At 40.6% G+C, this 27400-nt stretch overlaps 1 protein-coding gene and 1 pseudogene across 14 annotated transcripts in view; one reads left to right on the forward strand and one right to left on the reverse strand.

Moving 5' to 3' along the window:
• The window catches only part of HEATR5A (HEAT repeat containing 5A), a 124290-nt gene extending 98548 nt beyond the window's left edge, over window positions 1-25742 (forward strand). For 6 of the 14 annotated variants that reach the window (XM_023227345.2, XM_023227344.2, XM_023227340.3 and 3 more), the window contains exons 28-36: window positions 2546-2768; window positions 7169-7417; window positions 8343-8470; window positions 9479-9626; window positions 11169-11441; window positions 14420-14644; window positions 21056-21210; window positions 23391-23604; window positions 23883-24190. In XM_023227345.2, coding sequence (XP_023083113.1) covers window positions 2546-2768; window positions 7169-7417; window positions 8343-8470; window positions 9479-9626; window positions 11169-11441; window positions 14420-14644; window positions 21056-21210; window positions 23391-23604; window positions 23883-24190 — 1923 coding nt within the window. Of the gene's footprint in view, window positions 1-2545; window positions 2769-7168; window positions 7418-8342; window positions 8471-9478; window positions 9627-11168; window positions 11442-14419; window positions 14645-16544; window positions 16981-20379; window positions 21211-23390; window positions 23606-23882 lie in introns of those variants that run through there. The other 8 variants (XM_023227339.2, XM_023227346.2, XR_002734763.2 and 5 more) reach the window with 7 other exon arrangements.
• LOC111552961 lies at window positions 9762-9837 on the reverse strand (annotated as a pseudogene).
• Window positions 25743-27400: the final 1658 nt, after the last annotated feature.

The raw sequence follows: 27400 nt of genomic DNA on the forward strand, positions 1-27400 counted from the left end.
TATAACTGGAATTTTAGAAGTTGTTAATAAACACCTTAGGCCATAAACTGAAATTTACTATTTAAAATGAACTGCAAATAAGTTCATTTTTAAGTTTAAAAACAATTCCAACACGTGATGTATTTATATGTTAATATGTTGGTCAAGCATTTTAAAGAGTCTTCCGTAGTCTATTATCTCCTACTTTAAGCAGTGCCACTTATAAGCCAGAGAGACTTTACAGTAGTCAGTGGAAGTCAACTTTTATTGAATCCTGAATTCTTGGAAATTTGGGTCTTCTCTCAACTCTGTAGCATATAATGCTTTCTAATGCTCTTTCATAGAATGGTTTTTAAATACTAAGTAGTAGTTATTTTATTTTCCAAGGATAAAGAAATCTTACAGTAAAATGCTTATTTACTTTCCCAATAAAGAAGAAAACTATATTTTTAAATTTACTATGCAATGTTTAAACATTTACAAAAGTAGACGTAGTACTATTTATAATGAATCTACATATACCCATCACCGAGCTTCAGCAGTGACCAAACATGACCAATCTTGGTTCACATATCATTTTTTTTGGAGACAGAGTCTTGTTCTGTTGACGAGGCTGGGGTGCGCTAGAGCAATCTTGGCTCACTGCAACCTCCATCTCCCAGGTTCAAGCGATTCTCGTGTCTCAACCTCCCAAGTAGCTGGGACTGCAGGTATTCACTACCACACCCAGCTAATTTTTGTATTTTTCGTAGAGATGGGGTTTCACCGTGTTGGCCAGGTTGGTCCTGAACTCCTGACCTCAAACGATCCACTCTCCTCTGCCTCTTAAAGTGCTGGGATTACAAGTATGAGCCACCATGCCTGGCCCAGTTCACATACCATTTTAATGAAGGTATGTAATCTCAGATTTCATCTAAGAGATTAACCAACATGTACAAAGGGTTTCCTCCAGTAGAGGTATTTTAAACCTGAAAGTTGTAGAATCTTTATTTTTGTCATTATTTATCACAACCTTCATTAGGAAGTAGTTGTGCCTAGATTCAATAAACTGGGTCTGGCCAGGTGCAGTGGCTCATGCTTGTAATCCCAACACTTTAGGAGCCCAAGGCAAGAGGATTACTTGAGGCCAGGAGTTCGAGATCAGCCTGGACAACATACTGAGACCCCCATCTCTATATAAAATTTTAATAATAAATAAAATAGGCCAGGCACAGTGGTGCACACCTGTAATCCCAGCACTTTGGGAGGCCGAGGTGGGCAGATCACCTGAGATCAGAAGTTCGAGACCAGCCTGGCTAACATGGTGAAACCCCGTTTCTACTGAAAATACAAAAAAATTAGCTGGGCATGGTGGCGCACGCCGGTAATCCCAGCTACTCGGGAGGCTGAGGCAGGAGAATTGCTTGAACCGGGAGGCAGAGGTTGCAGTGAGCCGAGATCGCACCATTGCACCCCAGCTTGGGGAACAAGAGTGAAACTCCATCTCAAAAATAAGAAAACAAATAAAATAGCCTGGGCGTGGTGGCTCACACCTATAATCCCAGCACTTTGGGAGACTGAGGCAGGCAGATCACATGAGGTCAGGAGTTCAAGACCAGCCTGGTCAACATGGTGAAACGCAGTCTCTAATAAAAAATACAAAAACCAGCCAGGCATGGTGGTGCACACCTGTAATCCCCACTACTTGGGAGCCTGAGGCAGGAGAATTGCTTGTACTGGGGAGGTGGAGGTTGTAGTGAGCTGAGATGGCGCCACTGCACTCCAGCTTGGGTGACAGAGTGAGACTTCTTCTCAAAAAAATAAAAATAAAATAAAATAGACTGGATCTAAATCTCTGTGCTTTTGCTTAAGCCTGTTACCTCGTCATATTATTTCTTCAGTAAAGATAAATAATGACTGACCAATATATATCTGGGAAGTCTAGGGCAATACCATAGAATCTATAATCAGACACATTCATGTTTGAATATTCATACTGTTTTGTGTATATAGATATAAATGGCCTCACATAAGTTCGTCAGTTTTGCCACCAGGTTAGTTTGCCCAAAACTTAGGTTTTTTCAGAGCTTTTTGGATTTTAGAGTTGTAGATAAAGGAATAGTGCATGTTATACACTGTGTTGCATACTTTAACATTCTATAATCCATGTTAAATCTATTTGTGTACACTTTGTAGAGATTTAGTGATACGTTTGAATGAAAATATTTTCAGTATTTCAGTTAAGAGATGGCTACCTGTAGCCGTATGTTAAGATGGATTATTAGGCCATACCAGGCTTAGTGAGACAGAGTGGCGTGATATAGTATTATGATTGTAAATGTGAGAAGTGGCATCATATTTACCGGATATTTGTTATCCCTAATGCATCTCATTGAAGATAGTATTTTTGACTCTTTCTACCCCAGTTTTCTGTGTGTAGTTACACAGACAGGCCTTCTTGATATCACAGTGCATTTCAAGTCCAGTATGCTCAAAGGTAAGTCTGTCTCTTCAGGAAAATATAAACATTTTATAGTACCTTTTCAGCAGATAAAAGATTTCCTGTTTTTAAATTAACGTTTAACAGGTCTACATAATTGCTGTGCAAAGACATAAAAACCACAGGCAACCTCTGAAGACTACCAGCTGTTTAGAGGACAGTGTCAGAAATGGATCATGTTCATCAGATGGACTTCTTGACTTAGTCTATGCAGATCTTGGCACGCTAAGCAGACTCTGGCTTGCTGCACTTCAGGATTTTGCTCTTTTAACTTTGCCTTCAGAATTTGCCTCCCAACTTCCTGCTGAAGGTAAGGAGGTAAAATACTTAGATAATTCCTAGAGTGACAGTAACATATTTTCTTTTTTTTTTTTTGTGACAGGGTCTTACTTTGTTTCCCAGGCTGGAGTGCATTGGTGCAATTTTGGGTCACTGCAATCTCTGCCTTCTGGGTTCAGGCAATCCTCCCACCTCAGCCTCCCAAGTAGCAAGTACTACAGGTATACACCACCACGCCCAGCTAATTTTTGCATATTTTGCAGAGATGGGGTTTTGCCTTGTTGCCAGGCTGTTCTCAAACTTATGTAATCCCAGCAGTTCGGGAAGCTGAGGTTGGCGGATCACTTGAGGTCAGGAGTTCGAGACCAGCACGGCCAACATAGTGAAACCCCGTCTCTACTAAAAATGCAAAAGTTAGCCAAGTGTGGTGTCACGTGCCTGTAATCCCTGCAATTCGGGAGGCTGAGGCAGGAGGATTGCTTGAACTTGGGAGGCAGAGGTTGCAATGAGCTGAGATCGTGCCTCTGCACTCCAGCCTAGGTGACAAGAGTGAGACTCTGTCTCAAAAAAAAAAAAAAAGAAAGGCTACACCCACCAGCAACTTGTTTTCATTTCTCCACACTGTATTATCATACTTAATAATTTTTGCCAATCTGATGGCTATGAAATATTTCATTGTTTTATTTTCTTATTTCCTTGATTAACAGTCTTTAAGTTGCTTCTTCCATAAATAATTTAGTCATAATCTTTGCCCATCTGCTATTTGGTATTTATTTTGTTGTAAGATACAATGAATCTTTCTGAGTTTTTCTTCAAAAGGTTTAGCCTGTTAACTTCCTTACCCTTTGTTCTCAGACTCAACTTTCTTGTTTCTCCTTGCCTCTAGTTACTGTAAACACCCTACCCCCTTCCCCTCAGTTTTAATTGATAACTCACATCTGTTCCTTTGGTTACCTGTACCCTTTGTTCCAAAACTTCACGTCCCAGTTGCTCCACCACTGGACCTCACGTCCCCCTCCCTTCCATATTTAGAAAAATATTTACAAGTCGGGTAGCCAGTCGGGTCCGCTCAGATTATACAGTCCGACCCCAGCCCATGGGGGAAGAACACAGAGATACAGATCGCATTAAGGATATAAAAACCCCCTTGTCTTCTTTGTTCCGTGTGCACTTGCGATCTTAATGGGCACGAGTGACACCCTTTTGCAAAAGTTAATTACCTTGCTGAGGAAACTGAAATTATATCCGAGTGCTGTTTCTTTTGCAGCATCAGAAATTCATTTATAACAGTTGTTTTCGGCCGGGCGCAGTGGCTCAAGCCTGTAATCCCAGCACTTCGGGAGGCTGAGGCGGGCGGATCACAAGGTCAGGAGATTGAGACCATCCTGGCTAACCCGGTGAAACCCCGTCTCCACTGAAAAATACAAAAAACTAGCTGGGCAAGGTGGCGGGCGCCTGTAGTCCCAGCTACTCGGGAGGCTGAGGCAGGAGAATGGCGTAAACCCGGGAGGCGGAGCTTGCGGTGAGCTGAGATCTGGCCACTGCACTCCAGCCTGGGCGACAGAGCAAGACTCCGTCTCAAAAAAAAAAAAAAAAAAAAATTGTTTTCTTCCTGATTGTGTAATCCTTTATATATATACACAACACTATTCCTTTGTGGTTGCATGTCTTATAAGTATTTTCTCTCAGTCTGTAACTTGTCCTTTTCTTTTACCTTTTTTAAACTAATGGAAGTTCAGTTGATGTAGTACACCTATAGTCCCAGCTACTCAGAAGGCTGATGTGGGAAGATCCCATGAGCCCAGGAGTTGGAGGCTGCAGGAAGCTATGATTGTGCCACTGCACTCCAGCCTGGGTGACAGAGCAAGTCCCTCTTTTTTTTTTTTTTTTTTTTTTGAGACGGAGTCTCGCTCTGTCGCCCAGGCTGGAGTGCAGTGGCCCGATATCGGCTCACTACAAGCTCCGCCTCCCGGGTTCACGCCATTCTCCTGCCTCAGCCTCCCGAGTAGCTGGGACTACAGGCGCCCGCCATCTCGCCCGGCTAGTTTTTTGTATTTTTAGTAGAGACGGGGTTTCACCGTGTTAGCCAGGATGGTCTCGATCTCCTGACCTCGTGATCCACCCGTCTCGGCCTCCCAAAGTGCTGGGATTACAGGCTTGAGCCACCGCGCCCAGCCGCAAGTCCCTCTCTTTAAAAAAAAAAAAAAAAATTAAGGAATGTAATCAGTCATTTATGGTTTGTGTTTTTGTGTTACCACATACATTTTTAAACTTAAGATCATAAAGACATATAAGCTTTACAGTTTTGCCTTTTACATTTTGAACTTTGGTAGAACTGGAATTTATTTTGTGTGTGTGGAATAGGGATGGGGTTCTTATTTTTAGTCAGTTACTAATACTGCATTTTATGGGTTGGTTACTTTGTAGCCACTCTTAATCTTCTTCATGTTATTCCAAAATGTCTTAGCTATCATTGTATTTTTACTTTTTGAAATGAATTTTAGGAAGAGTCTAAAGTTCTACTAGTTTTGTGTGTGTGTGTATTTGGTTTGTTTGTGTGTTTTTAGAGACAGGGTCTTGCTGGGTTGCCCAGGCTGGAGTATAATGACTGTTCACAGGAGCAATTATAGTGCACTACAGCTGGGCTCAAGTGATCCTCCCATCTCACCCTCCTAAGCAGCTGGGACTATGGTATACACTATGGCACTGTGGTGCACACCCTAGTTCTATTAGAATTTTCGTTGGAATTATATACAAAAAGATATGTGGAGTGTTTGTTGTACTTTTCAGTAGCATTAAAATTGAAACAAAGTGAAAATAAGCTGATTTACTTACACAACAGAAAAATGAATGACAGACATGTAGCAACTGTAAGTAAATCTTAAAAACATAATGTTAAGTGAAAAAATATTTATTTATTTATTTATTTATTTATTTATTTATTTATTTTTGAGGCAGAGTCTTGCTCTGTGACCCAGTCTGCAGGTCAGTGGCTTGATCTCAGCTCACTGCAACCTCCACCTCCTGGGTTCAAGCGATTCTCTTGCCTCAGCCTCCCAAGTAGCTAGGACTACAGGTGTGCACTACCACGCCCAGCTAATTTTTGTATTTTTAGTAGAGACAGGGTTTCTACATGTTAGCCAGGCTGGTCTTGAGCTCCTGACCTCAGGCGATCTGCCCACCTCAGCCTCCCACAGTGCTGGGATTACAGGCATGAGCCACCGTGCCTGGACAAAAAAATGAAGGATGCATGTAAGCCAGGCATGGTAGTACATGCTGGTAGTCTCAGCTACTCAGGAGGCTGAAGTGGAAGGGTCACTTGAGCTCAGGAGTTCAGGGCCAACCTGGGCAACATAGTGAAACCCCATCTCCAAAAAAAAAAAAAAAAAGGATACGTACAGTATGATGCCTTTTAAGTAAACTTTTAAACACACAAAAAAATAGCATATGTTTTTAATGAATACATGTATTATTGTGAAAGTATAAGACCATATCTAGGAGTCATTCTTACTGGCTTGAGGAAAGTAGTCATGGAAGGAGGGGCAAGAATTAGTGGCATAATAGTTTTAAGTTTTTTAAGGAAAAAATTGGCCAGGCACGGTGGCTCATACCTGTAATCCCAACACTTTGGGAGGCCAAGGTGGGCGGATTGCCTGAGCCCAGGAGTTCAAGACCAACCTGGGCAACATGGTGAAACCCCATCTCTACTAAAATACAAAAAATTAGCCAGGCGTGGTAGTGCACACCTGTGGTCTTAGCTATTCAGGAGGCTGAGGCAGGAGAATCGCTTGAACCCAGAAGTTGGAGGTTACAGTGAGCCGAGATCACGCCACTGCACTCCAGCCTGGGCGACAGAGTGAGATTCCATCTGAAAAAAAAGAAAAAAATTAAGAGAGATTTAAAAAGAAAATCGGGGAAAATGTTAATGTTCATCTTGGAAGTGGGTAAATGGGTATTGGTATTTATTTTAATCACACATATATACATATTTTGTTTTTAAATGTTTATGATTAAATTATAAAAAGTTACAAATTAGGCTGAAAACTTTTTATGAAGTTAAAAGTAGATGAGCCCTATGACCTATCAGTTGTACTCCCAGTAAAAATAAGAACGTTGATAACAGAATACTGATAACACAGCTGCATGAATGAATCTCTAAAAATGTTGTTAGGTTATTTTATTAACAAAATAATTACTCACAAATAAGTACATGTGAATATGTGATTCTATTTATATGAAGTTGAAGAGTAGGCAAAACTAATCTGTGCTGATAAAAACTAGAAAGTAGTTGCCTTAGGGTATAGGGAACTGACTGAAAAAGGGTACGAGGGAACTTTCAGAGTGATGGAAATGGTCTATATCTTGTAACAGAAAAAAGAGAAAATACATTGGAAGCTAATCTCTTATTTCTCCTGAAACTGTTTGCTTTAGGTGGTGCTTTCTACACAGCAGAGACTAGTGAAAATGCAAAATTGCAGTATTACAACTCCTGGGCACTTATCCTCCATGCTACGGCATTGTGGCTTACAAGCACAGGCTTTGTTGTTGCTGACCCAGATGAAGGAGCATCTGATCTCTCCAGGCCTGTAACACCAACTTCCATGTGTCAGGGTTCATCTTCTGGGGCTACCATAAAGTCCCCTGAGGATGTCTATACTGATAGATTCCATCTGATTTTAGGTCAGTTAAATCACTTATAGAAGTTTACAACCCTCGGGTTTTTTTTTTTCTTTTGATATAGAGTTTCGCTCTTTTGCCCAGGCTGGAGTGCATTGGCACAATTTCAACTCAAGCTCACAATTATTGTAAATTAAAAATAAAAATATAAATAAATTACTTAAACTCTCTGCTCATTTATCTCAGAATTAATGTCAATAATAGTGCCTGCTTTGTCAACTGTTATGATAATTTAATAAAAAGATGTATGTCAAAGCACAGTGACTGATACGTGATGATCACCCAATAAATTTTAGCCCAAGTAAAGTTGTAAAATTCCATATGTTTTCTGGTGCAATTTTATTGTAATTTTTGTAGCTTTGAACTGTTTCATAGCAACTAAGCAACTAGTGCACAGGCCTAGTTTAGTTTTTTGGTGTTTTTTTTTTTTTTTTTTTGAGACAAGAGTTTTTGCTCTTGTTGCCCAGGCCAGAGTGCAATGGAGCGATCTCAGCTCACCACAACCTCTGCCTCCTGGGTTCAAGCGATTCTCCTGCCTCAGCCTCCCGAATAGCTGGGATTACAGGCATGTGCTACCATGTCCAGCTAATTTTGTATTTTTAGTCGAGATGGGATTTCTCCATGTTAGGCTGGTCTGAAACTCCCAACCTCGGGTGATCCGCCTGACTCCGCCTCCCAAAGGGTTTAGGATTACAGGCGTGAGCCACCACGCCCGGCATAGATTATTCTTTTTGTACGTGTAGATAGAAACAAACTATTAAGTGACTTGTCTTGTCATTTAGTTGTTTAGTCTTAAATTCATTGTCATTTATTTGTATTACCTTTTTACTGTTTGTTTATATATCTTACCAAAATATAAGATTAATTACTTAATTTCATAAACTAATAATTTGAAAGAAGCCTCCTCCTCTTTTTTGGCTTTCCACAGGAATCAGCGTGGAATTTCTATGTTCCTTGCGTTCAGATGCAACCATGGAAAGCATAACTGCTTGTTTACATGCATTGCAAGCACTTCTAGATGTACCTTGGCCCAGATCAAAAATTGGCAGTGATCAGGTGATTTATCTGGGGTTTTTTTTGTAAGGCTTCTGTAGACTTTAAGGAAGAGAAACATGTTCAGGTTTCTATAGTTAACAGAGAGTAAACACAGAGAAATTTTTTTTAAAACCATATGGCCACACAGCTAGGCCTTGGAACCAGAATGCCATAAGCGTATATGTTGACCCAGAAACAATCATGCCTCTGACTCTGCCACTTTTCTGTCTCTGCTTCTTTCTGCAATGATGGGAGGGTTCTATATTACATTCTCCAGGACAGTAGCCACTAATTACATGTGGCATTTATTCTTTGTGTCTTTTTGCTTCTGCATAGCCTGCTCTTTGTGTATATACCTGTATCTTATATTCCATTCCCCAAGGGAGAATCTAATGGGTTCATGTAGTTACTGTCCATTACAAAGTATTCCTGTTGGCTGAGTTCTCCCTCCAGGTCTTTTTAAGAGATTGCTGGCTAATCTTTAGATGGAGTCAGGCACTAATATCTGACTTGGGTGTGGCCCTGGGAAAAGGGTTCCTGTACGAAGTATTGTACTTCCCTTTGACTGCTTTTCTCAAGGGCAAGTATGCATTGGGCAGATACTTTTGATATCATGTTTTATCTAGTATATTTCTTTTGTTATTGACTCTTGGATGTTGAGATAAGTGAGTAGTATAATTTCCTCTGCATAGACTATTATTTAAGTGTTTAATACTATTATTAGGTTTAAAGCATTAATCAGGTTGAGACAGGGTTTCACCATGTTGGCCAGGCTTGATCTCGAACTCCTGGCCTCAAGTAATCCACCCACCTTGGCCTCCCAAAGTGCTGGGATTGCAGGCATGAGCCACTGTGCCCGGCCTCTGACATTGATATAAAATGGAGCAAGTGTTACTTAACTTTATTGCACTAAAGCAGTTTGTTACATTCTCTTTTTCTGAATTTTGTCATGGCGTTTAGCATTGGTATTTTTTACAAAAGAAATGTATAATTTCTAATACAGTGTCCTCTACATGATTTCTATGATAGGACTTGGGTATAGAATTACTGAATGTTCTACATCGAGTAATTTTAACCAGAGAATCACCTTCCATTCAGTTGGCTTCACTTGAAGTGGTAAGGCAGATTATCTGTGCTGCTCAAGAACATGTGAAGGAAAAAAGACGAAGTGCAGAAGGTAAATGTTAACCTTTAATGCTGAGTTGATCAAATAGGATCATTCTTTTGTAAATATTGTTTAATATATCTTTATAGTTTTGATCATCTTTTGTGTGTAGTACAAATAAAACATGTCTAGGCATGGCCTTGTTTTACTTTTTGTGCTCTACACATTCAGAGAAACTTCCCTAGTAATAAACTATAGAAATGATCCCTGAAAGTAGAGTCTTTAAGCATGGCTTTATTTATTTGTTTATTTATTTAGTGAGACAAGGTCTCACTCCAATTGCCCAAACTGGAGTGCAGTGGCATGATCTCGGCTCACTGCAGCCTCGACCTCCCAGGCTCAGGTGATTCTCCCACCTTAACCTCCTGAGTAGCTAGGAGTATAGGCGCATGCCACCGTGCCTGGCTAATTTTTTTGTGTTTTTTAGAAGATACAGGATATGTTGCCCAGCCTTGTCTCTCGAACTCCTGGACTCAGGCAATCCACTCACCTTGGCCTTCCAGAGTGCTGGGATTACCGGCATGAGCCATCATGCCCAGCTTGGCATGGTTTTAAATCCTCTCATTCACCTCTGCATGTTAGTTTAGATATCGTCAGTAGTTAAACTACTATTCTCTGGGTGAAATGAGAATTTTAACAAAACCTGAAAGAAATAAATCCCTTACACTACTAGAGTACTTGCTTTAGCTGTGTTTACCAGTGTGCATGGAAAGAACTTATGTTTGCAGATTGCTCATTTACAAGTCTAATATGGTATTGGAGAGTTTACCACTAAAGACTATAGTTGCCTACATATTATAGAAAACCCAATATAACAGTGGATTTAAACCCCAAAGATTTATTTGCTCATGTAAATACATGGCCAGAGATAGGGAGTCTAGGGCTGATATGGCACCTTCTTAAAGACCTTAAGGACGTGACTTTCTTCCTGTCCAGCCACCATCGATACCTAAGATCACATGGTAATTTCTGGAGCTCTAGCTGTCAGGTGTACAGCAAGAAGGAGTTAACCAGGCAATATTATAAGACTGACAGGATTAAAAAGACTTCTTTTGACCAATTGCAATAGGAAGTCATAATAAAGATGATTACTTTTCCCTTCATAACTTCTTTCTCTCTTAGTCTTTAACACCCAAAATTTAGTCATTAAATGTATTTCCGAGCCAGGCGCGGTGGCTCACACCTGTAATCCTGGCACTTTGGATGGCCGAGGCGGGCAGATAGCTTGAGGTCAGGAGTTTGAGACCAGCCTGACCAACATGGTGAAACCTCATCTCTACTAAAAATACAAAAATTAGCCGGGCATGGTGGTGCATGCCTGTAATCCCAGCTACTTGGGAGGCTGAGGCAGGAGAATCGCTTGAAACTGGAAGGCAGAGGTTGCAGTGAGCCGAGATCATGCCATTGCACTCCAGCTTGGGTGACAGAGTGAGACTCGGTCTCAAAAAAATAAAATAAATGTATTTCCTGTAATAGGATTTAACTAAATTGCCATCTACCAGAAGCAAAGCAAGCACAAAGTATTTATTAAACACTATTCTTTCTGTCTTTTAGTTGATGATGGGGCTGCTGAAAAGGAAACTCTGCCGGAGTTTGGAGAGGGAAAGGACACTGGAGGACTTGTGCCTGGGAAGTCTTTGGTCTTTGCAACACTAGAATTGTGTGTATGCATTCTAGTTAGACAGCTCCCAGAATTAAATCCTAAATTGACAGGTAGCCCAGGAGTAAAAGCTAGGAAGCCACAGATGTTATCAGAAAATGGAAGTAGATTGGTTTCAGCTGCGTTGGTTATCCTTTCCGAACTTCCTGCAGTGTGCTCTCCTGAAGGTATGCTGTGGTATGTGATTGCTTGACTTGACCTAGAAGAGAAATGGTTTTAATAGGTAATGGAGTCTAGTTGCTAATCTTTCTCTTTTTAAATGAATGCCGACCCAAACATTTCAGTATTGTCTTTAATCCTCTAAGATTAGGATTACATTTGAATAAATTGTTTTACTAAAAGTAAAAATATACAGGACCAGGCACAGTGGCTCACGCCTGTAATCCCAGCACTTTGGAAGGCCAAGGTGGGTGGATCACCTGAGGTCAGGAGTTCGAGACCAGCCTGACCAATGTGGTGAAACCCCGTCTCTACTGAAAATACAAAATTAGCCAGACGTTTTGGCACATGCCTATAATCCCAGCTACTCAAGAGGCTAAGGCAGGAGAATCACTTGAACCAGGGAGTCGGAGGTTGCAGTGAGCCAGGATCATGCCATTGCACTGCAGCCTGGGCAACAAGAGTGAAATTATGTCTGAAAAAAAAAAGAGAATGAAAATATAGAGATAGCAAGTATTATAAATAGATATGCTCTTCTGTGATTGACAGTACTTCAGTCAGTGGCAATTATTAGTGCTTGGGCATGTTTTGGTATACGATTTTTTTTTTTTTTTTTTTTTTTTTTTTGAGACGGAGTCTCGCTCTGTCACCCAGGCTGGAGTGCTGTGGCCGGATCTCAGCTCACTGCAAGCTCCGCCTCCCGGGTTCACGCCATTCTCCTGCCTCAGCCTCCCAGGTAGCTGGGACTACAGGCGCCGCCGCCTCGCCCGGCTAGTTTTTTGTATTTTTTAGTAGAGACGGGGTTTCACCGTGTTAGCCAGGATGGTCTCGATCTCCTGACCCCGTGATCCGCCCGTCTCGGCCTCCCAAAGTGCTGGGATTACAGGCTTGAGCCACCGCGCCCGGCCCGGTATACAATTTCTAACAGACTTTTCCTGCGTCAGTGATGGCAGAAGTTTGTCATTGTATCTGGTTCTGTTTGGAATTGACTCCATACTCTTTTTGTTGTTGTTGTTTGACACAGGTACTTTCTCTGTCACCCAGGCCAGAATACAGTGGAACAATAATAGTTCACTGTAACCTTAAACTCCTGGGCTTAAGCAATCCTCCTACCTTTGCCTACTGGGTAGTTAGGACTCAGGCCTGTGCCACCATACTTGGCTAATTTTTTTTTTTTTTTAATTTTTTGTAGAGATGGGGTCTCGCTGTGTTGCCCAGGCTGGTCTTGAACTCCTGGCCTCAAGTGATCCTCCCTCCTTGGCATCCCAAAGTGCTGGGACTACAGGTGTGAGCCACTATGCCCAGCAAGTTCATACTCTTTAACATGGCATTTAAGGCTCTCTGTGTAGCTCTGCTAAGTTGTTAGCTTTTTTCAATTCCTTCTTTGCAAATCCTAAACCCAAGAGGCTTCTTGTTCATCCTTGTTCTGTACTACCATGTCGTTACTTGATCTGAAATGACCCTTATCTGCTTTTAAAATTTTTTCTTTCTTCATGGTTCAACTGCAGGCCTACCTCATGTATAAAGGCTTCTCTAAAAACTCTAGCTCATCTGAGTTTTGTTTTTTCATGTATATGCATGTGTTATTTCCATATGTAGGTCTGTAGCTTTTATCTGTCCTACAAAGGCATTATATGTAATTGAATATTACATATAAAAGAGAAATGTCGGCCGGGTGCGGTGGCTCATGCCTTTAATGCCAGGCTGAGGCGGGTGGATCACGAGGTCAGGAGATCGAGACCATCTTGGCTAACATGGTGAAACCCCATCTCTATTAAAAATACAAAAAATTACCCAGGTGTGGTGGCGGGTGCCTCTGGAGTCCCATCTACTCAGGAGGCTGAGGCAAGAGAATGACGAGAACCCTGGAGGCGGAGCTTGTAGTGAGCTGAGATCCGGCCACTGCACTCCAGCCTGGGCGACAGAGTGAGACTCTGTCTCAAAAAAAAAAAAAAAAAAAAAAAGGGAAATGTTTTGTTTCCAATTAAAATTGTATATTCTGTGAAATCTAGCAGATTATAGGTATTTAGTACTTAGCAGATACTTCTTAATTGGTAAACATATTTCTGCTAAAGGTGTTTTTTCATTTTTTGTTTGTTTTTTGAAATGGAGTCTGGCTGTGTCACTCAGGTTGGAGTGCAGTGGCATGATCTCGGCTCACTGCAACCTCTGCCTCCCAGGTTCAAGCAGCTCTTCTGCTTCAGCCTCCCGAGTGTCTGGGACTACAGGCGTGCACCACCACACCTGGCTAATTTTTGTATTTTTAGTAGTGATAGAGTTTCACCATATTGGCCAGGCTGCTCTCGAACTCCTGACCTCATGATCCACCCGCCTTGGCCTCCCAAAGTGCTGAGATTACAGGCGTGAGCCACCGCACTCAGCCACTAAAGGTGTTATTTTTTTGTTGGTTGGTTTTTTTTTAGACAAGGTCTCACTCTATGTCCAGGCTGGAGTTCAGTGGTACAGTCTCAGCTCACTGCAGCCTCAACCCCCTGGACTCAAGCAGTCCTCCCACCTCAGCCTCCTAAGGCGCACACCACCATCCCAGCTATTTTTTTTTTTTTTTTTTGTAGAGATGAAGTCTCACTGTGTTGCCCAGGCAACATTGTGAATGTACTTAATGCCACTAGATTATACACTAAAAATGGTTAAAATGGTAAACTTTATGTTGTATATATTTTACCACAATAAAAGATAAATAAAAATAAGTTCATTTATCAACTGCCAAATAAAATAAAAACAGCAAAATCATAATGATACTCATACAATTTAAACATCATCTCCAGTTATAACCATCAAGATTTAATCCATCCTTAAAAATTTTAATAAAGCTACTTACATTATCTTAACAGTTACAATTCTTTATTAGAAATCATCTTTTAAAAACTAAAAATCTGATATTGTCTTACTCCTTGATGATTTGTGTTTAGGAACCATATATATATAGGTTGAAATGCAGTGTGTTTTTAAAAAATTTATCTTACAGGAAGCATCTCAATTCTACCTACTGTACTGTACCTCACAATTGGGGTCCTCAGAGAGACTGCTGTGAAGTTACCTGGGGGCCAGTTATCTTCGACAGTTGCAGCTTCCCTACAGGCTCTAAAAGGAATATTATCTTCTCCCATGGCCCGCGCAGAAAAGAGCCATACTGCTTGGACTGACCTGCTCCGAAGTGCTTTAACAACAGTTCTTGACTGTTGGGATCCAGGTAATTGAGGCTATTTGGAATCAGTTCAGTTTGTTTTAAAAAGTGAGAAAAAGAGTTTTTTGAGGATATTTTACTTGATCATATTTGGCCATATCACCTAGAGGAGACCATATTCAATACTATGTGTTTAGAGAATACATATAAGTAGATAGAAAATTGGCCGGGCGCAATGGCTCACACCTGTAATCCCAGCACTTTGGGAGGCCAAGGCAGGTGTATCACCTGAGGTCAGGAGTTCAGGACTAGCTGGGCAACATGGTGAAACCCCATCTCTTCTAAAAATACAAAAACCAGCTGGGTCTGGTGGCACACGCCTATAATCCCAGCTACCCAGTGCTGTCTCAGCTACTCGGCTGAGACAGAAGAATTGCTTGAACCCTGGAGCTGGAGGTTGCAGGGAGCCAAGATCATGCTACTGCACTCCAGCCTGGGCAACAGAGTGCCTCAAAAAAAGAAAAAGAAAAAGAAAGCTGTGTTCTGGGGCCAGGCGCGGTGGCTCACGTCTGTAATCCCAGCACTTTGGGAGGCCAAGGCTGGTGGATCACTTGAGGTCAGGAGTTCAAGGCCAGCCTGGCCAACATGGAGAAACCCCATCTCTACTGAAAATACAAAAATTAGCCATGTGTGCTAGTGCACACCTGTGGTCCCAGCTCTCAGAAGGCTGAGGCAGGAGGTAGGAGAATTGCTTAAACCTAGGAGGCAGAGCTTGTAGTGAGCCAAGATCATGCCACTGCACTCCAGCCTGGGTGACAGAACAAGACTCTTGTCTCAAAAAAATAAATTAAAAAGCTGTGTTCCGATTTTAGCATCTTTAACCCTTAATGCTGTTAAATGACAGGCAACCTACACGTTGACAGTGAAAGACCTTCAGATGTAATAGTGTGTTTAGTAAAAAAAAATAATGGAGTATGATCCATGTCTAGCCAACGGAAGTTTTTAATACACACAGTATACTGAAAAGTACATAAGCCATACAAAAAGACCAATCTGGTCCACCATGCCAGCATTTACTAAGTGACTAGTCAAGTTATTCAGTTTTTCTGCACCTTAGTTTTCTTATTAATAAATAGGGATATTATGTTGCAAGAAATTGTTAGAGCAGTAACTTAATATGTGAAAAGCATCTCACTTATTACCTGGCATATATCAATAAATGATAGCCAGTATTATTTTCAGCATCTGTTAAAACTTGTTTATCACCGGGTGTGGTAGCTCACACCTGTAATACTAGCTACCCCGGAGGCTGAGGCAGGAGAATCGCTTGAACCCAGGAGGCAGAGGTTGCAGTGAGCCAAGGTCGTACCACTGCACTCCAGCCTGGGGGACAAAGCGAGACTCTGTCTCAAAAAAAAAAAAAAAAAATTTCTCTTTTTTCTTATTTTTGTGAGACTTTTATTTTCAATAGTATGTTGTAGTGATTATAAAAAGTCTTTACACACATTATACATTTTCCCTGCCTTCCCAGTTTTGTTTATAAATGTCACAGTTTGCCATATTTCATTTTACGTATAAAATGTTTTCAATTGAAATCAGCATTTATTGACCACCCACTTTGCGCAAAGTTGGGAATATAGTGGAGTCTGGCTCCTATAAATTGCTGTTGGGTGTGATTATTACCTTAAGAATTTCCCAAAGGCAATAGTCATGTCTTAATTATCACTGCATTTCTAGTACATTAAAAAAAAAATTATAACTGGTTTGTTTTTTTTTTAAATGGGAGTAATTGGTACTGATTAAGTGAAATCAGGCAGTGTCACAAGTAGGATTCTCTAAAAGTAGTCACTGAGTGGGAGTTTGGGGAGCAAGAAGTTTATTAAGAAACAACATCTGTGAGGGGAAAAGGGGAAGGCAATATTGGGCAAAAGAAGTCAAACTGTGACAGTTTCCCAACAAATCTCAGTAAATCCGTCTGAGGAACTCTGGAGCCAGATTGCCCATCAGAGTGTCTGAACATATGACAGAAATGGCCTGGCCTTCAAATGTGGGCAGTTCCAGGATGGATTTGATCTCAGGTAAGATAGCTATCTCTAGCTGAGGCTGACCTGGAAGGAGCTGACCCTTGATCACGCTTCCCACAGCTGGGCAGCACATTTTCCCTTGAAGGGGATGTCAGTGGTGCATCTCTGGATCCACCATTAAAGCTTCTCAGAAGAGTCAACGTCTTAAAGGATTAGAAAGTTTTCTCCACATGGACATCATAGAAATGGATTCTAGGAATCACTTGAACCTGGGAGGTGGAGATTGCAGTGTGAGCCAAGATCGCACCTCTGCACTCCAGCCTTGGTGACAGAGCAAACCTGTCTCAAAAAAAAGAAAAAAAAAAAGAAAGAAATGGATTCTAAGCACAACAGTTTGACCAAAAACTTGGAGAATTAAATAGCTAAGGGAAGGCAAGTAGAACAGTGAGGGGGTATGGATTTGGGTGGAAGAGTATGTAAGAGTGGTAAATGGCAATTAGTAGGGAAATAAGTTGGATGGTACATGGGGCCAGATTATGGAGGGTTTGGCATGATTTGGACTGCCTTTAATAGGCATGTGGAATCATGAAATGGTTTTTCGTTGTTGTTTTTGAGATGGAGTCTCGCCCTGTTGCCCAGGCTGGAGTGCAATGGTACAATCTCAGCTCACTGCAACTTCTGCCTCCTGGGTCCAAGCGATTCTCCTGCCTCAGCCTCCTGAGTAGCTGGGATTACAGGTGCACACCACCAGGCCTGGCTAATTTTTGTTTTTTGTATTTGTAGTAGAGAAAGGGTTTCACCATGTTGGTCAGGCTGGTCTCGAACTCCTGACCTCGTGATCCACCCACCTCAGCCTCCCAGAGTGCTGGGATTACAGGCATGAGCCATTGTGTCTGGCTGAAAGGGTTTTAAGAAGGAAAGTAATGTGCTTGGATTTGCGTTTCTAAAGGTTCGCTCTTGGCAGCAGTGTAAAGAAGAAAGCCAAACTGTAGGAGATAAGATAATGTTAGTACGGACAAAGAGACAAAGAGGAGTAAAATGATGAAACGTAAAACGTTAAGCAGTTTTCCACAGAACTTACTGATAGTTTGATTTAGGAGTTGAAAGGGTAGGATGACTTGAACACTCAAATGTGATTAACAGAAATAACCGAGTGAGGGTTTTTAGGACAAGATAGTGAGTTGATTTTGAAATGCCTAGAGGATAGTCAAATGGAACAGATGGGTAGAGGTATGGAATTCAAGAAAGTAGTCTGGGCTAGAGATGCTTTCTGGACTATATATGTATTTGGGAGCTGTAAATGTAACCTATGGGACAGTTGAAATCACCCAACTTGAGTTTCTGGAGCAAGAAGAGGACCAAAAGCAAGGTGAGAGGAGATTCAGAAGATAATGTAGTTACAGAAGCCAGTTTTTAATAAAAAGGGAGTGGTCAGCACTATAAAATACTGTAGAGAGGCCAAACAGTGTAGGGGATAGAACTCACAGTGTTGAGGCACAAATGAGAGGTGTAAGGAATGGGAAAGATCAGGTATAGGCTTCTCTTCACAGGAAGAAGAGAAATAGCTAAACGGAAAGTGTAAGGTCAAGGGATAACTTTTTTTAAAGATGACATTCAAGCATGAGTTCATACTTACGGGGCAAAAAAAGGAGGTGGACATGTGGTTGGAGTTAGAAGTATTAGAAAGGAAAGTAGCATCCCTGTCTAGGCAGAAGGAATAAAATTTACAGCACATTTAAAAGGATTGACCTCTGCCAATATGAGGAAAGAACAGGAGATGAGGATAGAAAATGGTATTATAGCTACAAGTTTTTAGGTTGAGGGCTGGCCAGTGTGGCTCACGCCTGTAATCCCAGCACTTTGGGAGGCCATGGCGAAAGGACCACTTGAGGCCAGGAGTTCAAACCAGTGTGGGCAACATAGCAAGATACTGTCTCTACAAATAATAATAATAATTCATGTTGAGGGTTATGATGAGCTTGCCTCTTTCATCTCACACACACAAAAAAATGGGTTGTGTATTTTTTGTTGTTGTTTTTGTTTTTGGATGTGTATCAGGGAATTAGGCTAGGACAGGATTTAGACTAGCTACTGAGAGAAATTAAGGAGTTGATCATGACAGGTTAAATGTTTGCTGCCTAACAAATTGCCTGAAAACTTAGTGGCTTAAAAGAGCAAACACTTATTATCTGACAGTTTCTATGGGTCCAGGATTAGGAGCAGTTTAGCTATGTGGTTCTAGCTTAGGTTCTCTCATGAAATTCCTGTTAAGGTGTTGGCCAGGGCTGCATCTAGAGGATTCATTTCCAAGATGACTCATTCATATGGCTATTGGCAAGAGGCCTCAGTTCTTACCACACAGGCTTTTCACAGGCTAATGCTAAGCAAATTATGCATCTATCGTAGGTAAAAGTAGGAATAAAGAGATTTTAGAAGAAAAGGTAAAAGGAACCCAGGAGAACTTTATCTTGCTGAGAATAAAGACATTTTTACTAAACAAATTAGCTGACTCTGTTGCAGTTTCAAGTTGCTATAGGTGGTTAAAAATAACTTTGCTGTAAGGGAAGCAGTATAGCATTATAGTTAACAGTACACTCTCTGTAATCAAACTTTCTGCCTTACTAGTTGTGTGACTTGGACAAAGGACTACATTTCTGTTTCTCGTCCATAAAATAAGGGATATGAGTACCTACCTCATGTTGCTGTTATGTTGATTAAATATTTAATGTATATAAAGTGCTTATAGCAGTGCTACATGTTAACGTTAAATATTAACTGTGTACTTGTTTTACCTTAAAATCATTCAGATGTCTTTTATAAAATAAATCCTATTCATCTATAAAATGTTGCTTTCACTGCTACTGTGCCTCTTGAGTATCGTCAACTCTGATATTATCTCCTCAAGGCTTTCTCTGATCACCCAGTATAGACTGTCCTGGGCTACTTTGAATATTGTTTGTTTGTCTGTCTGTTTGTTTAAAGGGACAGGGACTTGCTGTGTTGCCCAGGCTGGAGTGCAGTGTCTATTCACAGGCACAATCATTGTGCACTGCAGCCTCGAACTCCTGGTGGACTCAACCAGTCCTCCCACCTCAGTGTCTCAAGTAGCTGCGAGTACAGACACACACCACTGCTCCTGGTGTGGTGTTTTTTTGTTTCTGTTTTGTTTTGTTTTGTTTTGTTTTGTTTTGTTTTGTTTTGTTTTGTTTTGTTTTCTGTTGAGACGGAGTCTCCCTTTGCAGCCCAGGCTGGAGTGCAGTGGTGCAATCTCGGCTCACTGCAACCTCTGCTTGCCAGTGTCAAGTGATTCTCCTGCCTCAGCCTCCCAAGTAGCTGGGATTACAGTCATGCACCACCACATCTGGCCAATTTTTGTATTTTTAGTAGAGACCGGGCGTCACCATGTTGACCAGGCTGGTCTCGAATTCCTGACCTCAAGTGATCCACCCGCCTCAGCCTCCCAAAGTGCTGGGATTACAGGCATGAGCCACCATACCGAGCCAGCTTTTTAATATATTTTTATATGCTTAGACCTTATCACTAGCTGAAAGTCTTTGCTTCTCAGTTTATAGTGTATCTTCTCTATAAGATGTATTCTCCGTGCCTAAAAGAGGGCTGGCATACAATGTTTCTTAAGTACTCGTTGAACGAATGTGACCAAAACTACTACATATGTATGTCATTTCTTCATAAGTAACAACCCATTCTTAAACAATTTAAATATTTGAATTTGCTACACCTTTCCTTTTTGAATAACAGTGATTTTTTTTTCCACAGCAGGTTCATTAAAATTATTTAATGAGAGTATGACTGGAAAATAAAGGTAGATTACTTCTAATAGAAAATTCCTTCAAATGATTGTGGTACACAGCTGTTTTCAGGTTTTTCTCTACTCTTGAGAAGTCATATGTATAAAGTGCTAAGGTATTTTCACTTGATATGTGTACTATCAAAATACTTTAACAAAGAGAAAATAATTGTCCAAGCATTTCTGTGTTGCTTCACAGTAAAAGTAATTAACATGATAAGTAGCATATACTGAGCGTCATGTGTAGCACACTATTCTAAATGCTTCACATGGATTAACTCATTTAGTCTTCATAACCCTATCAATGTGAGTACTGTTGTTATTCCCATTTTTACAGATGAGGAAACTGAAGATGGAGTTAGATGTCCAAAGTCACACAACTAATAAATATATATTCCTAGTAAATGTATACATTTATTTACTGATGCCTTAACCTTTAAAGATTATAATTACTTTGGTAGTTCTTAGCTCTAGAATTACTTATAATGCACATCTTAAAATGTACATTTGCCAGGGTTCTTAATCAGCATTCATTGTCTGTATCTGTTGTGTACATCAAACTGTTACTACCAAACTGTAGACAGCTTCACACAGGTATATAAAGCAGTAAATATGATCTGTTTCTAATAGAGCATTTCTCTTTAGTCGATGAAACACACCAAGAACTTGATGAAGTCAGTCTACTTACCGCTATCACAGTGTTTATTTTGTCTACCAGTCCAGAAGTAACTACTATCCCATGCCTTCAGAAGCGCTGTATTGATAAATTTAAAGCTACTCTTGAGATAAAAGATCCGATGGTAAGTGTCTTTTAACGGAAAGATGTATGTAATAGGACTATGGCTAGGCTTTTACAAAATTTTCTTTGTGATTTTTGTTGGCTCCAATAAGAAATATTAGACTACAAATTTTTTATTTTCAGATTTCAGATTAATTTCTATTTCAGGAGTGACAAAGCCAAATAAGTCTTGTTCTTCAGCCCTAAGGGTAGAGGATAGTGGCAGAAGAGGAAATGTTAAGAAACTAAATTCAAGATAGAGGAATCTTAAGATTGCTGTAGCACCAGAACTTTATAAGGGACTTTTATAAGATACTTTGTAGCATATTGTAGTGGATTTTATTTTTTTAAAAAAAAAGAGAGAGAGGCCGGGCGTGGTGGCTCCAGCCTGTAATCCCAGCACTTTGGGAGGCCGAGACGGGCGGATCACGAGGTCAGGAGATCGAGACCATCCTGGCTAACACGGTGAAACCCTGTCTCTACTAAAAAATACAAAAAACTAGCCGGGCGAGGTGGCGGGTGCCTGTAGTCCCAGCTACTCGGGAGGCTGAGGCAGGAGAATGGCATAAACCCGGGAGGCAGAGCTTGCAGTGAGCTGAGATCCGGCCACTGCACTCCAGCCCGGGCGACAAAGCGAGACTCCGTCTCAAAAAAAAAAAAAAAAAAAAGAGAGAAAGGGAGGCCAGGCACTGTGGCTCATGGCTCATGGCTCATGGCTCATGGCTCATGCCTGTAATTCCATCCAGCACTTTGGGAGGATGCGGTGGGCAGATTGCTTGAGGCCAGAAGTACGAGAACAGCCTGGGCAGCATGGTGAGAAAGCATCTCTACAAAAAAACACAAAAATTAGCCTGGTGTGGGGGCGCAGGCCTGTAGTCCCAGCTGCTCTGGGGGACTGAGGCAGGAGGATCAATCGAGTCTGGACTCGAGCCTGGGACCTTGAGGCTGCAGTGAGCCATGATCATGCCACTGCACCCCAGCCTGGATGACACAGCCAGACACTGTCTCAAAACAAAAGACTCCAGCACATACCTTCAGTAATATGAATGTGAAATAATAGGACCCATTCCAAAAGCAATACACACAAATTTATCCCATTCCTTTATGTCCCCTTCATTTACTTGATTGAGTAATCTCCTATTTTTTATGTCCCTCTAGGTGAGTTCATAGATAGTGATCACACATATATCTATTCCCGAAGATACAGGAACCAGATTTTCTCTCAGAAAAAATAATTATTAAAACACTATTACAATTAACTCAATAAAAGTTGATTTATATATTTGATGTATAGTCATTTCCTTTTATCCTCTGTCCTGTTGCCTGCTGCCTGCAGCAGCTTTGTATAGCAGTCTCCAAGTTGGGACTCTGATGCCTGATGACACATAATTAATATGGTCCAGACGTGGTTCCTTGAAACACTCAGACCATGACATTTGAACATCAAATACATCATTTTTGTCTAAAACATTTTCTGAAATCAACAAAATATCTTTCAAGGTTGTATGTATTTTGTTGTTTTCGGTGTTTTTTTGTTTTGTTTTGTTTTGTTTTGCTTTCTACCCATAAAAATGTTAAAGGAGGAGGCTGGGTGTGGCGGCTCATGTCTGTAATCCCAGCACTTCGGGAGGCCAAGACAGGTGGATCAGTTGAGGTCAGGAGTTCAAAACCAGCCTGACCAACAAGGTGAAACCCCTTCTCTACAAAAAATACAAAAAATTAGCTGGGTGTGGTGGCGAACGCCTGTAGTCCCAGCTACTCGGGAGGCTGAGACAGGAAAATTGCTTGAACTCAGGAGGCAGAGGTTGCAGTGAGCCGAGATCGCACCACTGCACTCCAGCCTGGGCAATGGAGCAAGAGTCCGTCTCAAAAAAAAATAGTTAAAGGAGGGGTTTTGGTGGTGTTTTTGTTTTACATTATAGGGAAAGACATGAGGGAGAAAAGGAGAATTAGAGAAAAGAAGAAAAATTAACCACTCAGTTTTGCTTCCCTGTTTACCTATATGCTTCTTTCCCATTCCAAACTATCACAACCACTGTTAGCATAGAAGTTTGATTACCTGTTGGCCGTTGGACTTTCAAAATTAAAGATAAATTAGAAATAAATTTAAATACTTTCGCTACTTTAAAAAGCAAAGAGTCGTCGGGGACTTTTTAAAATTTTGTTTATAGTATTTGCTGTTCTTTTCTCTTACCCAATTAGGTACAAATCAAGACCTACCAGCTCCTACATTCCATCTTTCAGTATCCAAATCCAGCTGTTTCCTACCCATACATTTACTCTTTAGCATCCTGTATCATGGAAAAACTGCAGGAAATAGACAAGAGAAAACCTGAAAACACTTCTGAGCTTCAGATCTTCCAAGAAGGCATAAAGGTCTTAGAAACAGTGGTTACTGTTGCTGAAGAACACCATCGTAAGTGTCAGCACTACATTCATACTAACTCAGTCTCTACAAAAGTCAGAACTTTACTGTTATTTAAATTGCAAAACATTCAGTCACATTGTATCTGTATTTCACGTTCATTGAAAGGTGTTATGTTAATCCCAAGTATTGATATTATTATGAATTTAGAAGAGATTGGATGAATTGTTTTCTCTAGTGGGGAAAAATGTATACAGATCAGGGGCATTTGCAGCCTTATGTTAGGAACATTTAAGTCCCTGAACTGATATGATTTGTTTACTTTCTAGGCTCTCAGCTGGTGGCCTGTCTTTTGCCCATCCTCATTTCCTTCCTTTTGGATGAAAATGCTCTGGGATCAGCAACTTCCATAATGAGAAATTTACATGACTTTGCTCTACAAAATCTCATGCAGATTGGACCTCAGTATTCATCTGTTTTTAAAAGTTTAGTGGCTTCTTCTCCAGCCCTAAAAGCCCGCCTTGAGGCCGCTATAAAGGGCAATCAGGAAAGTGTCAAAGTCAAGATACCAACATCTAAATATACTAAGAGTCCTGGAAAAAACTCAAGCATCCAATTAAAGACCAGTTTCCTCTGATGTTATTATTATTATTATTATTATTATTATTATTATTATTATTATTATTTGGAATAGTAAGCACCTTAATATAATACTTGATCATTTCCTTTGGGGACAAAAGGGACATTTTAGACACAAGTGCCCTTAGAGGTCTAGTTGATTGTTTTACCTTAAATAGCTGTGACTCTTCAAAGTAACAGCATACTTACCATTTTTTTGTGTGTGCGTGGGGTTTGTGGGTTGGTTTGTTTGTTTGTTTTTTCTATTTAAAAAGACAACGGAGCTAACTTACCAGGAATTTTAAGAAAGTGCTAAAGAACTAAACTTACTAAACAATCTACTGCTTTAAAAATGAAATGGATTTCTTCTAACAGTCCGTACACATGCGGTATACTTAATACCGTGACAGATATAAATACGACTCTAGTGTAAATTATCTGCACTAATATTGTATCCCAGTTGCTGATTTAAAATTCTGCCTTGGCCAGGTATGGTAGCTCACCCCTGTAATTCCAGCACTTTGGGAGGCCAAGGCAGTTGGATCACGAGGTCAGGAGTTCGAGACCAGCCTGACCAACATGGTGAAACCAACATTACTAAAAGTACAAAAATTAGCCAGGTGTGGTGGCGCGCACCTGTAATCCCAGCTACTCGGGAGGCTGAAGCAGGAGAATCGCTTGAACCTGGGAGACAGAGGTTGCAGTGAGCCGAGATTGTACCACTGCACTCCACCCTGGACAACAGAGTGAGACTCCATCTGAAAAAAAAAAAAAAAATTCTGCCTTATTCAGTAATTGTATTAAACTTTCTCCAATTTCTCCAAGAAGATAAAATGATTGGAGGACTATTTAGGAAACCTGGTCTAGGATTATCCAGTATACAATAATACAAATTACTTACAGCCTTACAGTGTGACATGAGATTTGGTATCTATATCATGGTTTTTCACCATCTTTTGGTTTAGTTTATATTGGGTTCAGAAAATGGAAGTTTTACTCATTTTAAATAGAATAAGGCATCTCTATTTTCAAATGGATTTTTCCGTTTACCTCTGTTCTTACTAATTGTGTTCATTTTCATTTGTGGCAAACATTTGTATCAATGAGTTTTAATATAGGTTCATATCTATATTGTATTTAGATCAACTATGGGTTTATATAAATGCCAAATTTAGTACAGCAAATTTAGGTCATCAGGTGAATACAAGTATTTTTTTTAACATGAAACATTTTATTATAGAAAGAAGATTAATGATAAAGTCATATTGGTTGAAAAATATTTTTTAACTCTGTTCATGATTGTTGATTCTCCTTCTACTTCAGTGTTATACTGTGTGAATCAAGCGCTATGTCAAAACAGAGCACTTCCCTGTTAAAAATCACAAACTGAAGTGATAGAGGCATGTCAGAATTGAGAAAACATTTTGAAGCAAGAGCAATGTGATGTACCTATTTTATTATGTTTGTATATAAATACTATTGTAAACTGTTCAGAGTGAAAACATTTGACAGACTCTAACACTACAATCATTTTTTCTAAATTACATAAATAAAGCTAATTTTCATTATCATTCTTGTATTTTTTAAATTATTTTACCAACAAAAGATGGCAGGTTGGTTTCTCTCACACGGATTCCAGAAAATCAGCCTTTTTTCTCAGAAGAGCCCTTTCTTTGGAGCATTATTTGTGATGGTTTGGATTTTCTGTCTCTTCCTAAGTGTCTCTAGGCATCGAGTGTATCTTTCTTTTTTTTTTTTTTTTTTTTTTTTTGAGACGGAGTCTTGCTCTGTTGCCCGGGCTGGAGTGCAGTGGCCGGATCTCAGCTCACTGCAAGCTCCGCCTCCCAGGTTTACGCCATTCTCCTACCTCAGCCTCCGGGGTAGCTGGGACTACAGGCGCCCGCCACCTCGCCCGGCTAGTTTTTTTTTTTTGTATTTTTAGTAGAGACGGGGTTTCACCGTGTTAGCCAGGATGGTCTCGATCTCCTGACCTCGTGATCCGCCCGTCTCGGCCTCCCAAAGTGCTGGGATTACAGGCTTGAGCCACTGCGCCCGGCCGAGTGTATCTTTCTTATTGTTCCCTTTACCTAAAATGTGCTTTTCTGTCCTCTCTTCTGTCTGGTGATTGCCCATTCCTTATAGGCCTGACTTAAATGTCACCTTTCCTTGGTAACTCTCCTTAACACTTCTTAACTTCCTCTTACACCAATTTAACTACTTCCTCATCTGTGTTTCCATAGTGCTTAATACATTCTTGTATGCATAAAAAATCACATTGCAATTTGTGTTTTGTTTGTTTGTTTTAAGCCAAGGTCTTGTTCTGTTGCCCAGGCTGGAATGCAATGGTGTGAACACAGCTCAGTGCAGCCTTGACCTACCAGGCTCGAGTGATCCTCTTGCCTCAGCCCCCCCAAGTAGAAGGAACTGCAGATGTGCACCTCCAAGCCTAATTTAAAATTTTTTTTGTAGATATGAGGTCTCACTATGTTGCCCAGTCTGGTCTCAAACTCCTGAGCTCAAGCTGTCCGCCCGCCTTGGCCTCCCAAAGTGCTAGGATTACAGGTGTGAGCCACCACACCCAGCCCACATTGCATTTTAATATTATCTTGTCTCTCTCTTAGACTATACCACTTCAAAGGGAGAGATTATGTCTTTTATAACTTGGCTCAGTTAATGGCTATTGAATTGCACTGGTACAGGATGGATCAGGACTTGTAACTTCTTTGCCAAGGCAAATGCTGAACTAGGTTGTTCTCAGGATGTAACTAATTAATTTGACTTAGGGATTTCTAAAAAGTGTTTTGTCTGTTTTTGCTGTTTCATTTAGTTTGCTCTTACACGTTAAGATTTCTACTCCTTTAGTAGCCTAGTATCCTGAATTACGTGGATTAAAGGTGCTTATATGAATGTCAGTAATTAGGGGAAAAAACTCTTATGTCCAGTGTAATGGAATTAGAAAATCTGAGCTATTCTTAAACGTCTTGCCTTAAATCTCCTTATTTAATACAACACTGAACTATTAAATGTATCCTTACTGATAATGAAATTAAGGCTTAACAGCTGGGATTTGAACCCATCTTTCTGATCCTAAGCATTCATGCTGGAGACAGAAAAACTAGCAATCCCGATTCCATCAAGGTATAGCTCTTCTCCTCTTTCAGCACTCCGGGCTCCCTCAGGAGCCTTCCTCAGTCTTTGTTGAAGATATTTTCAATTACATTTCTCCAAA

Source organism: Piliocolobus tephrosceles, chromosome 6, assembly GCF_002776525.5.
Source record: "Piliocolobus tephrosceles isolate RC106 chromosome 6, ASM277652v3, whole genome shotgun sequence".
NCBI lineage: Eukaryota > Metazoa > Chordata > Mammalia > Primates > Cercopithecidae > Piliocolobus > Piliocolobus tephrosceles.